Here is a 13497-nt window from a genome sequence, read left to right as displayed (position 1 = left end):
AATAGAATCATAAAATCATTCTAATTTTAATATCTGATGGCAATAGCATCACTATAATAACCCATCAGGGTGTAATGTTACGCACAACTTTATGAACGACTGACCAAGAGTCATGTTTGTGTGCTTTATATGCAAATAAATAAGTGGCGCTTTCCATTTTCCAATAGATCTGCTATTAAATAATCATTGAATCTGTAGTGCTATTACATGAAGTCGCATGAACTTCAGCTCCTGTTGATTTTTTTTTCCGAGTACAAGCAGTCGACCGACGATTCTAGGTCTGAGACTGAGACTAGCACTGACCCTGGTGATGGTGCTGCTGGGATACAATCCAGTCACAGCATCTCATCGCCACGGATACAGTTTGGCAGACCAGCTGGGGAGGTTATCTTCTATTCTCCATCTAGGAGTATAGAGTGATGAGATGTAGCTATCCCCGCTGAGAATATGTCTACAGTACAACACTAAAAAGGATGACTGGTCATTTAGTCATCAAAAGAGTATAGTTGCTCTGCTGGGCAGCTTGATATAATTCACGTAGAAGTTTTCTTAATCAACGAAGATTGTCATCAAGAAGTATGATTACTCAAATAAGTTAAGATCCTTAATGCAAAGTTTGCTTCTTACAGTGTCATTTAAAACGATAGGAAAGATTCTTTTTACACTTAAGGTATCCCAAAACTATGCACAAAAGAAGTATGTGCGTGATGGCTCAGTCGGTAGAGCCGGAGTTCAGGATTCCGGTGACCCGGGTTTGATTCCCTCTTGGTGCTCTAGTGCCCATTGGTAGGGCATTTATCCTCATTACCAGGTCCCTCGGACAGGAACTTAAGCCGACGGTCCTCTGGTTGCTTGCTTACAGGCATTCATGCTTTCTTAGCAGTCAGGTAAAAAAAAATCACCATCACCACCAAACATTAATCTATCAAAACATAACTTGTATTCAATGAGAACATTGGGTAAGTCATTCAAAGATGACGCTAATGGCGCAGTCATATTTTGCCTATGGTGAGTTGAAAAGAGCCGTTTGAACATTTTTGTACCAACTACAAATAGCTAGTGTGAATAAAAATGAACAAAATAACTGTTTTGGACTCGCCGTGCGCAGACCTGCCAACCTCTAGGAATGAAAAACTGTATTCTGTGATAAAAAAAACTGTATTTTTCCCCAAAAAAGTGTATTTCATAATAAAATGCTTGGCGCACTCGCTTATCGCGGCGCTCAAGCTGCATGCAAGCTAAAATGCGCACTGCTCTTGCAGATGAAAAAAAAAACATTAAAACATGTGTATATCTTCACACTGGTTTTAACAAAATGATTGAAAAAAAAAAGTTACCTGAAATTACATTGATCTATTAACCATATTTGTGTACGTTTTATGAAATAGAGACATATAGAGATTATTTTTCTCAATATATTACGATTTAGTAAAAAAAAAAAAAAAAAAAAAAAATATTATTATTATTTTTTTTACAAAAAACGTATTTTTCAAAGAAAACACGTACTGCCGTATTTTGGTTGCAAAAACGTACTAAATACGGCTAAAACGTACTGGTTGGCAGGTCTGCGTGCGGGCATCGCAGGGGAAATGTGACTACAGCATCAGGATCCACCAGTGTGAATCTGGAAGATTTTAATTTCAATAGACAGGTGAGAACCTTTTTGCCACATCTAGGCCTCCAGAGTAAACCAAATATTTTTTGTTCATGATCATAATAAAGTGCATCACCCTGATACATATGTTGAATAAATGAAGTCTCATCTGTGTTAGTCCCAGGTACTAGAGTATTTGTTTGTGATAATTGATATTACATTTAGCAATCAGGTCATATTTAGGTTAGGTGTAGCATGATACTCTAGGCCTCTAAGCCATCAATAATGAATCTTCTTCCAAGATGTTCTCTTAAACTCCTTATTGGGTTTATATCTGACAGGGGAAGAGAAGGGAAGAGGAAGGGGCAGAAGGACGCACAGAAGGGAAAAGCTAGAGAGATAAAGAGATGGAAGATCTACAGAGTGAAGAGACCGAGAGCAAAGAGAGAGAGAGAGAGATATTATCATTATCATTATTATTATTATCATTATTTTTATTTCTATAATATCATCATTATTATTTTAATTGTTATTATTATTATCATTATCATTATTATTTCTATTATTATCATTATTGTCATTGTTATTTTCATTATTATCATTATCATTATTATTATCAATATTATTATCATCATCATCATTATTATCATTAATATTAATTACTAATATTATTATTATTATTATCATCATCATCACTAATATTAATTATTATTAAACATATTAATATTAATATTATTATTATAATCATCATCATCATTATTATTATTATTAATTATTATTATTATAAATATTATTATTATTATTGTTATTATTATCATTAATATTATTATTATTATCATTACCATTAAAAAGAAAAAGAGAAGATGGGAAAGAAACATAGGGGGGGGGGAGAACAATATTTTGAGTATACCTAGTTATATCTCAACAGACACATATAATGTATCCTAATGAAGGAAACAAGCAATGCAGACCTTTAACCCAATCCCCAGGCTTCATGATCTTTGTGGCACATTGAAACAGTTTCAAAGACTATGACAAAAAGCTATTGTAATCATCCTACTCTTATCTTACCTAGATGTGAATGTATTGTATGACCTATGACTGTATCCATCAAGGTCAAACTGAATATAGGCAGCTTAAAATTTGGTGTAACTCAAATTAGGTGATGTGATTTTTTTGTTATTTCACAAAAACATTGTTATGTGCATAACAGCATTTTGGGGGCAATTACGTTCATCATAGGGTGTGTTTATGCTTCCATTGCGAGGACAGAATCAGCGTTTTCAAACGTCGATTCAAAACGCCGATCGTAAACGTGGTTCTGGGAGTGCTGTTTATGCTTAACTTTTCAGAGGTGAAATCACGATCTCCGGCTGGTTTCGCATCGTAATTTTCCTTGAGCAGGAAAGCGAGGTCAAATTGGGCGCGCCTTTTTTCGAAAGTTTTTTTTTCTGAGTGTTGTTATTACGTGGAGGTAACATGCGACCATGGAGCAATGCGACTGTATTTGCCTGCGGATTTTCATCTCACCGGAAGCATGGACCAAATGACGTCATTTAAACATGTTTACGATCATGGTTCTGTTTATACTTCCCCAGAAAGCCTGATTCTGGTCAAATGACGTTTACAAACGCACCTTTTTGTGATTTTACGATCGGCGTTTAAAACATTGTTTTAAATGAAAGTAAGCATGGACGCAACCGTGTTTTGGACTATTCACATATGGAAACGCTGATTCTGGCCTGAAAAGTGGAAGCATAAACACGGCCATAGACACTGCATCACAATCATAATCTGCCCAACCACCATATCATATCAAGCTGTAGATATCCCTCTAATTGGCATGTTCATTGCATACTGAATGTGTGGTGTGGTTCGAATGGAAGGAACTGTGCTGATAGGTTAGAGGTTCAAGCCCTGCATAGAAATTTACATATTCATTGCATACCGAAGGTGTGGTGCGCTGGACTGATAGTGATGGGTTAGAGATTCAAGCCATGAATAGAACTGAGTCTCACTGAAGAACGAGACTGAATGCATGCCACGGAATGCACTTCACTTCTTTTGACCTCACTATAGGGCACACGCATTGAACTTGAAAATGTATATCAGGTCACATCTTAACCTCAGTATGGAATCTACTTAATTTCCTTTATGAACAGAGGCTAATTAACGCTTACTACGTAAGCCGCACGGATGTAATTCAAATGCAATAGACAATGAATGATGTCAAGATGATTCGGTCCTGCAGCATCTCAGTCGGTCAATCAATTCTCCGCTTCTTTGGTGTAAGACAAGTCTGCCTGGTCAGCTGCCAGCATGTCCATCCCATCACACATCTAACTGGTGACGTCAATGACGCATGGGTGGATTAATAGGTGGGACAGGTCAAGCATTAATGGGTGACCTCTGGTAATTAGTAGGGTCAAACGTGTCAACACCTTCCAGCTCCCATCACCCAGTCCATGCTTTAAAGTTGGTAACACTGTTACAGTCCTAGGCGACAGCTGACACTGTTAAGAAATGCATACTAGAGGAGTTTGTGGTTTGGTGGGAGTGTTTTACAGGCAAATTAGGGGGCCTGATGCTAAAAAGTACCATACTGGAATAGACAAATTAGAAATACATAAGTATAACGATGGAATCAACCTACAATGTACGAGCATGAGAAGACTTTGTAACCTTCACATTAAGTTCCACCAGACGTCAATAACAAAGTGTTTTAAAGGCAATTTATAGGGTTCCAGCAATTTAAAGTTCCATTCTGGAATTATAGCTTTTGACAAATCAGAGATGGATGTAAATATCTAAGGATAGATGAAATATTAGAATTAAACCAGAAGTATTTCAATAACCTTTATATTTCTTTGTTTCATCATACTTCCTAAAAGAGAGGTAATTTCAGGTGTCTTCAGGCCAATTAAAGAGGAAGATTGCAGTTGGTCATCAAAGAATTGTTGTGGATCATATGGTGGTGGTTCAGTCTTGTTGTAGCACTAATGACCACTGAGAATAGATCAATATGCATCTGCCTCTCTCAACCCAAGAGTAGAAAATGGGAACTGGGAACAATCTTATACCTCGAGTGCAGTTTTGGATCTCATGGCAGCGGGCTTAAGTCAGAGATTTACTCCTACTTCATGGACACCTGGGGAGTGTTTCATCAACATTTTCATCCGACAAGTTGTCAGATCTGACATCTTTCCATGATTTTGATTGGCTGAGAGGCACTGTTCCTATGGTAACTGTCGGATAAAATGGGACTTGTCGGATAAAACGTCCGACAAGTCCTTTCATGAAACGCCCCCCTGGACCAATATTCATTCAAACATTAAAGGGTTTAGTCATCTTCGTTGCACCATGGCCAATATGATTTGTTACCATGCAGCTATGGAAGATTTTATGAATATGGACCTTGAATCATTTCCTGGGATCCAGAAACCCATCTTGCTATTATCATCATTACTCCTAAAAAGAATGTCAATGACACCGTTCTCACTACGTTCCTAAAACTAGCTAAGTGGAAACTAGTTTAATGCATAGTGAGAACGGTCAAAGCGGTCTTGGAAGCGATCTTCCAAACCAGTTCGGAAAACCACCTCGCGATGTAGTATTCAAGATCGCTGTGCCTCGTTAAACTGGTTTTAGCATAAGTGAGGACACAACCGTTCTTCGGGAAGCGATCTTCGCACATTTTGAGCGAGCTACTCCATACGACAGGTGTAGAATGCCTACGCTGCGGTTCGAATTTCGAGTGAAACGTGTCACCCCACACTGAGAGCGTTTCCATAGTAACAAGATCGCTTTACGTGAAGTGACTTTGAAAACCACTCTCGTGTGATCAAGTGGGAATGCTAGCAAAGCGATCTTCCAAACTGGTTTCTTGAATCGGTTTCCAGTAAACTAGTTTTAGAAAGCGTAATGAGAACGGCCTCAATGACATCTAGAAAGACAACCTATTGGATTCTTATTTTATATCTTGTCCAAGGAATCTCAACTTTGAACGGCTGAGATAGAGATGATAACCCCCTGATTCTTGGGCACGAGATGATAACACCGCCATACCACCAGAATTCAGTTCTAATAGGAAATGCAAATGATTTATCGTTAATAACCAGAGCAAATACTTCAAGGTCAAGCACTTTTAAATCTGTTCGAAAGCCGAGGGAGAAGGTGAATTTCTGTGGTCAACTTTAACCTACACAGCTCTAATCCTTCTGCTAATTTACTTTCTTGATTAAAGAGGAATAGAGAGACAGAGAGGCAGAGAGCACAAGAAAGAGAGAGAGAGAGTGAGAGAGTGCTTTCCTATAACCACTCCCTCTGTCTCTCTGTCTATCTGTTGATTACATTTGCGTTCTTCACTCCTTAGAGTAGCGTCAAGGTCAGATTCCACTAGTGACTAGATTCCGCACACTTTCTCACATCTTCTTCCGATATGATGGATAGGAGCGAGGGTTGCGTGAAGGGGGTAAATACTGTCGAGAAATAATAATGATTGATCAGGCAAACGCCAGCTGATTAACCCCAAACGTAACAGCAATTGAGTAGCACATCAGGCCATCGTTGAACACCATGCTGGGAATGGCCGTTGGTGATAGCCATACCACGGGACGCCCAACACTCCGCCATCCCATGTGTCAGGGGGTGTTGGATGGCCGGTGCAGAAATTTTAATTGGCAAGTGTTTTGCGGGTCATTAATGTAGCTATTAATAAACATTGAAGCATTTGGCCCGAGCTCGTCTTGCCAACTTGTGGTGGAAGATTGCAGGCTACTACGTGTCACACTGCATGTTACTAGACCTTTGTTCACTTGCTTGAAGGGTCATTGATCTCATCTTAATAAATTATAGAAAGAATAGGTGATAAAATCAAATATCACTGAGCCTATTCAATTGACTAAACAACTAGTATAACACAATGATATAATTGGCAAAACAGTTGATCATGTGACCAGTCATTCATTTCAGTGATTAAGAGGTAATTTCTGATAATTTATACTAATGACTAGTTCTACTGACCGATCGTTGTTGTGAGACAAGGATGGTTTTCAATTTATAACAAGGATCTTAAGCACTATCTTTAATTCATAAAGCAATTAATGCATCATCATGTTGCTCAGGAAATAGAAAAATTACAATGACACTTGTGTTAGAGCTATTCCAAAGGTACATTCTACTGTGAATCTTAGGGCCTTTTAACACATGAATCTTGAATCATCATTGTAATGATGATTGCAATTCATCTTTAGAATCATCAGACCTTTCACACGCTCGCTCGAAAACTGTGATTTGAATTCATATTCCCGAGCAAATGCGCTATGTGTCCTTGGTGACTTGTCAATCAAAGCACTGCATCGCAAATACAAACTATGATGAGTGCATGACACGTGTATTATCTAAGGAAGTGCTTGAAAGGTCACATAAGCTCCGCCCAAAAGATGTTTTGGAGGTCAAGCCTTTCACACGCAAAATTTGTACCATAATTCGAGTGTAACTCAACTGGAATTCACCTCCGGAGTACAATTTGAATTCGTGATTGTGATGTAACATTCATGATTCTAATCATGTTCTAGTTTGGTTTCACACGTGCTAAAAATTTGTCATTCAAATTACGATTTTTCTTTACGCTGTGAATGGGCAGTTATTACTGCCCTCTATAATATCAATTGTATTATGAAGGTGGTATCAATGTCGTACTGTCTTTGGTCATAATATCCAAATCAAGAAACATATTTTCAGTACAATTAATGACACTATCTTTCTTCTTCAAATTCATTCACTGACTTTTACATACCATAACAACTGCCTCATTGTAACACATGCAGTATGATATGGAGTAAAAATTTGGATATTGTTTTTGGTCACTTTATTTCTTCAATTTTTTAAAGCACTAAATAATGATTTAAGGTGCGTTTTTTTTCAGGGCTTCATTAGCCCAACATATTACAGACACTGGTAACAAATGAGACCTTGCAACTCAGATTTTTAAAAGTTAACTCAATATTAACCCATACCAAAGAACTCTAGCTCCGCCCCGTTTCTGATCAGCCGGTATATCGGTAGACCCCATGGGGAGGTTTGTCCACTCTGTGACTGCCTGCCTGCAGTCAAGGATGGTCGAGAAACAATCATATTTATTAATTAAGGTATTCAGGACAGAGCACAGTATGAGTTGTTCCATATCAAACTAATAGCCTACTTTGTATCAAGTTCAAACATTTCAGTTGAAACTGTCCACCCCCCCCCTTTGTTAAAATTAATGGCATGCCATGCCGTTGCTTGTATCATTCAATATCATGTAAAAGAATATCAAAAAATTTAGGGGGGGGGGGTCATTTCCAGAACTTCATATAGATTACAGCATACATTTGGAGATCAACATGAAAGCTTTATTTCTTACTTAATCTCTCTCTTTTCCTCCCTCTCTTTTTCTCTCTCTCTCCTTCCCTACCCACGCCCCCCTTAAAAATGGAAAAAAGAAACACCCCCCCCCAAAAAAAAAAAACCCTCAAGGAATGATGATGGTAGATTCTGAGTTCCGTAACACAAAGGTTTGCGATGAATTGCAAATATGAAAGAACCACACTGATTGGTTCCCGGTCAGTATTTTAAACAGAGCGCGCATGCAACGATGATCTTGATTGGTCATTGGTATTTAGCGATTGATTGCAAACAAGAAAAAAGAAATGGAAATCTGAATTCTTTTGTCATGTTATCACAATCTCTCACATTTCCTTAGAATTGCTGCCCTCTCTCCATCCATCTCTTTATCCTTCTTTCTCCGTTTCTTGGTGTCTTCCATATCTCCATTTTTTATTCATCCCTCAATCACCAAGAAAACGGAACGTGACTGAGGTTCAGTGGTATCCGCTGCGTGGATAACTGACCATCACCACGGCGACGAAACCTACCAATGGAAACCCATGGGAATGCATCCAGCATCTGTTAAGACCATCATCACCGCTCAGGGTGACTTTGTTTATCTAGAGGGGGACCTTCATTACCCCCAAAGGACACCAAAATGAAGGAATGTTGCTCTTCTTCTCACTTCCATTGTATATACATTGGGAGGGGGAATAAAAGAGGGCTGGAGTTTGGTGACATGAAGAGATTATAAATAGATAATCCTGTTCCATCTTCGATCCTCCAATGGGAAAAGGGAACATATCTGTACCCAAGGAATAATATCCTTCTGCATCAAATAGTGTTTTTGATCTGCTTTACTCAGTGCCCATGGACATTTCCCTCAAAGCATGAAAAGGAAATACTATAAAGTGCAAAATCAATTTGAATGAGGTATAACCATAATTCACTTTTCAAAAAGGCAAACACAACCTAATAACAAACAGATGAATATGTATAAAGTGACAAGTAAAGATCCACCTCAAATCATTAAAAAAAAATCAATAGAATAATTTTACCAAAGCACTTTATGCAACTACCCTAGGATATTCTTCCTGTCCTAGCCCCACCCAAAAAAGAAAAAAATGAAAGCAGCTCATCAAAAAAATCAATGATGTATCATCTTTAGTAACACACAATTAAAATGCCTGTGGTCTCTGAAAGTAGGTATGCCACTGCTGACTAGGCCCCTCTCTGTCGCGATTCACCAGCATCCACAGCCAAGCCACCCACCAACTACGGGTGATACATACACCAAGATGCAACCCGCATCTGGCTTACTTGCTCATCTGATCACATTTCATTAGAAGCAATTAGCTGTAATTGAGTAACATTGCCTGAGAATGGCGAAGACATTTACATCGGTGGCCAGCTGGCCGATGCTGATCCTCATCAACGATGAAATTTGCACTGATCTGTCTCCCGATTGTTTGTCCCTGTGTATAAACTTATAGCTTTCTGCATAGTTTGGCCAGATACAAATAACAGTTGGAGCTGCTAGGGGTTCATGCATGCATTATGATCAGAGAATATGTTGTATTCAATTTGTCATCTAGATTTGTCCCCAACATTGGATGTACATATGCATTGGTAATGAATCAAAAACAATCTGTATATACCTACAAATATTTAGATTTAAGAATTAAAAATAAAGATAAATAAACACAAAAAATTTGTAGACTCTATGCAGTTTTACTTATTCATAATTCTTGCCATCTCAGCTTATTGATTCTATTTTTTTTAATGGTATTTCAAGTCACTTATCTTGTCATCTGACTGAAACATGAAGAAAAAGATTGATTGATTGATTGCATTTATTTCTTTAATAAATAAAAAAATAAATAAAAACATTGAATTTACAAGGGGTATGACTTCAGTATCTGTCCATCATGCTTTAACTTGTAGGGATGTGTGAAGCACTGGAAACAAAATACTGTCCTCTTTGACAGGGATCAAGGACAAGTCTGAAATGGATATCACCAAGAGAATCGCAAAAAGCTTGTCAGAATCTGAATATGTGTTTTAATAAGAATACAATTGGATTGACAGGAAGGTCAAGACACTATCAAACAACACAAATACAAAATAAAAACATGACAAGAACATGTACTTACTGTCTTTGTTTTCCCTGATGTTTTCAGTTATTGAGTTCTCCTCCACCACCCCTTGAGACAGTTCTGAAATGGAAGAAGTGTCACTCTCGGCTGGATCCATCCTCGGCTGCAGGATTACATTCTGTGCTCCGTCAGTCTGTATTAAAGCCCCAGGTAACGTCCCAATGGGCAATTGCAACGTCTGTAATTGTAAAGTACTACTTGTGTCCGATGCAGCAGTCTGTTGCTGCGCTTGCACTTCGCTTGATGAAGCGTCCATTGTGTTTTCCACCAGTGCAGGAGTCATCGCAGGTTGGACCTGCGGCTGGACCTGCTGTTGGACCTGTGCCTGGAGCAGTGGCTGGACCTGCTGTTGGAACTGTGGCTGGACCTGCTGTTGGAGCTGTGGCTGGACCTGCGGTAATGCAGCTGCTCCTTGGTTAGCAGCCAACATGAGGGCACCATTTGATCCTGCCAAGCCGGGATGCGTTAACAATAACGTGTTTGCACTTGTGTTCAGGACACCTGGGTTCACTAAAAAGGCAGTATTAGTTTGTGGAGTTTGCACCATTAACGGCGTTCCCTGAGCTGCCATGTTTGGATTCAGCAAAAATGTCTGCATATTGCTATTCCCTGGGTTGGTGTTCAACAAGAACGTTGTATTGGGATGGACACCTGGACTTCCGTTCATCAAGAACTGCGGCGCACCAGCCGTGGCCGTTGTCAGGCTAGACTGGTTAAGCAGGAATGGCGCTGCCACTGTTGTAGGGCTTGTTGCGTTAAGGAAGAAGGAGGTTGTAGCGGCTGCTGCGTTTGGAATTCCAGGTAGCACCAAATTGGAGAGGCTTCCGGCAAATGGTGTGTTTAGGCTGTGAAGTGTGCCATCTGTTGACAGGACTGGGGCAGGTATCTGTTGTAGCCTCTCATTGTTTGTCTAGAACAATGTCAAATTATACAAATAAAGGAACAACAAGAATCGGTATCAGTAATACTAAAGGAGAATTTAGGTCCTGTATTAATACATAAACTGGCTTTTCTTATAATGATATCGACACTTTGAAGTGCCAAATGTTAAAGTAATATTGACCTGGAATGACTTTTAACCAGCAATCACTACCTGGAATGCCTATCATGTAATTTAAGAAATGTAATGTCTATTTTGTAACATTTCGTATCTTTTGAACATACAAGTGCAAGTATGCAAGTACATTATGATGCTGTTGCCACCATCATGGTCCCCCCCCCCTTCCTTCATCATGACGAGCGATTAAAAAATCTAGGGTCAGAGATATATTCGATATTGACACTAAAATTTTCTTGCAAAATTTAAATGCACTTAGACCTAGATGGTAGTTTCGTGAAACCAGCCCCTGACTACTATTTACTACACTGTACCTCCTGTGTCTCTGGAGCCTTGGGCGACATCGTCATGGTTTCCATAGACTCCTCGCCCACCCCCAGCATCAGGTTGGAGGACTGAGGGCTCGGAAGCACCGACGACGTCTCCATCACGGTCTCGCCCATCGGCGAGAGGGCCTCCATCATGCTAGCTATACAGAGGCTTGACTTCTGAGTGGGTGATTACAAAGATGCCCAGATAGATGGAAATTAGGCTGGATTGGGCGTGGTTGGTGGTGGTGGGTTGTGACACGGGACACACTGGTCAGGAGATCAAACAATGCTGTTGGCCAATACCTGCAGGATGACATCAAGAAAAAAAAACATTAAAGTCAAGTGAATGGAAACAGAAAAAGTGGCCACTCTAGACAGGTGGCCTGTACAGACATGGAAAACAATTTTGGTGGCCACTGAAGAGATGTTTTTAAGATGGACAGGTGGCTGCTAAGACCTGTTCGACTGTATATTTATATTCTAATATTAAACAAAAAATGCAAGACATGTAGCGTTGAGGCTCAGTGGATGAGTCTTGGACTTCGAACCACAAGGTGTAGGGTTCAAATCCCATCATGAAACTTGCTTTATATGGCAAGGCATTAATCTCCATTTTCCACTCTCCATCCTGGTGGAGTAAACGGGTACCCTGTGGGAAGGAATTCTTTAAATGGCGGAGCACATGATCAGGGTAGCCATGCTAATCTAAAAGAAGGGGTAATAATATGCAGCCCCATACTTGTTGCATAGTATCTGTATTATAATTTAAATACCTGAAGAAGATGTCATATGATATAATTGCGTAGTGATGCAAAGTACATCCATGAGGAAAGGTGGTCAATGCTATTCAATGCACATGGAATCTTTCAAAACATTATCCATTTAAAATATGGGTGGAGAGTGGCAAATATATCAATATCTTGCTATGGTCTGTAGTGCCCAGGTGGGATTACTCTTAAGCTGATATTCATAAAAGTGTAAACCCTTGGCTATGGTTTACCTATATTGAAAGGCAAATATAATGACTTTCTAATTATCTCATTTGTTTTACATGGAAATATGGTAAGTGTCTCATGAAGAACCTTTTTTTTTCTGGTATGATGTTTGTCAGTGACAAATTTACTCTCAGCCAATCATATAGAGATTTCAGTAGCTTATAACATTTACCAATGAAAAATAAATTACAAATCACTTGATGGAATAGTCCCTGGTCTCAAGCAACATATATGTCAAGAGCACTACGGTATTCTGATTTCATAAAATAGGGGGGGGGGGTACAATGTGAATGACCCATTCCAGACCACAACGGTTTTTTTTGCTGTTCAAAATTATTTTTGATATTTCCATTTTTGTGCCTCTTCAATGTGATGGATGCAATTTGTACTAATTCCTTGTCCTAAAATGTTACAATTTATGTTTAGTCAATGTTACAAGCACATACTTCCATGAAGCGTGTATGTGGAGCATTGTGGCCCAGTGGATTAGTCTTCTGACTTTGAAACAGAGGGTCGTGGGTTCGAATCCCAGCCATGGCATAATTTCCTTCAGCAAGATATTCATCCACATTGTGCTGTACTCAACCCAGGTGAGACGAATGGGTACCTACACCTGGCAGGAATTTATTCCTTGAAATGCCACCACGCTGTAAAAGGCTGCGGGGCTAAAGCCAGGGTAATAATATCCAAGTCCTTTGGAAGCGCATAGGGACGTTATGACATAATGTGATATGCGCTATACAAGAACTGCGTTATTATTATTATTATTATTATTATTATCCTTCCAATAAACATGGAAGCAGTAAAGGAAGTATGTGAGGGCAACAGGCAATTAAGCCCCCATCACTGCCAAAATTGCCCCTAAAAATAAATCCAAATTGGAAGCTTTTGGGCAACCACCTATTTTTTATTCACCCCAAGATCTGCCACAAGCAATATCGATCTGATCATTTAAAAAAAGTCAATATTCTCTTCACCTCATACCCCTTTCATAAACCCAATTATGCGGCTAATAGCA

At 39.2% G+C, this 13497-nt stretch overlaps 1 protein-coding gene across 1 annotated transcript; it reads right to left on the bottom strand.

Moving 5' to 3' along the window:
* Positions 1-7481: 7481 nt before the first annotated feature.
* On the bottom strand, positions 7482-11789 carry LOC129269848 (uncharacterized). Its single transcript, XM_054907311.2, has 2 exons — positions 11488-11789; positions 7482-11026 (listed from the first exon to the last, which is right to left on the bottom strand). Exons 1-2 carry the CDS (start codon positions 11635-11637, stop codon positions 10022-10024), a joined length of 1155 nt encoding a protein of 384 aa, XP_054763286.2. The 5' UTR covers positions 11638-11789; the 3' UTR covers positions 7482-10021.
* Between the last annotated feature and the right edge of the window lie 1708 nt (positions 11790-13497).

This window comes from Lytechinus pictus, chromosome 10 (genome assembly GCF_037042905.1).
Source record: "Lytechinus pictus isolate F3 Inbred chromosome 10, Lp3.0, whole genome shotgun sequence".
In the NCBI taxonomy this organism is placed as follows: Eukaryota; Metazoa; Echinodermata; class Echinoidea; order Temnopleuroida; family Toxopneustidae; genus Lytechinus; species Lytechinus pictus.
This window is presented reverse-complemented; position numbering and strand designations above follow the sequence as displayed.

What these genes read in the sequence shown, in the direction of transcription:
- LOC129269848 (XM_054907311.2), bottom strand. Translation starts at nt 11,637, where the DNA reads ATGATGGAGGCCCTCTCGCCGATGGGCGAGACCGTGATGGAGACGTCG. An exon ending in AGGCTCCAGAGACACAGGAG is followed by an intron (nt 11,027 to 11,487) that starts GTACAGTGTAGT and finishes ACATTGTTCTAG; the next exon opens with ACAAACAATGAGAGGCTACA.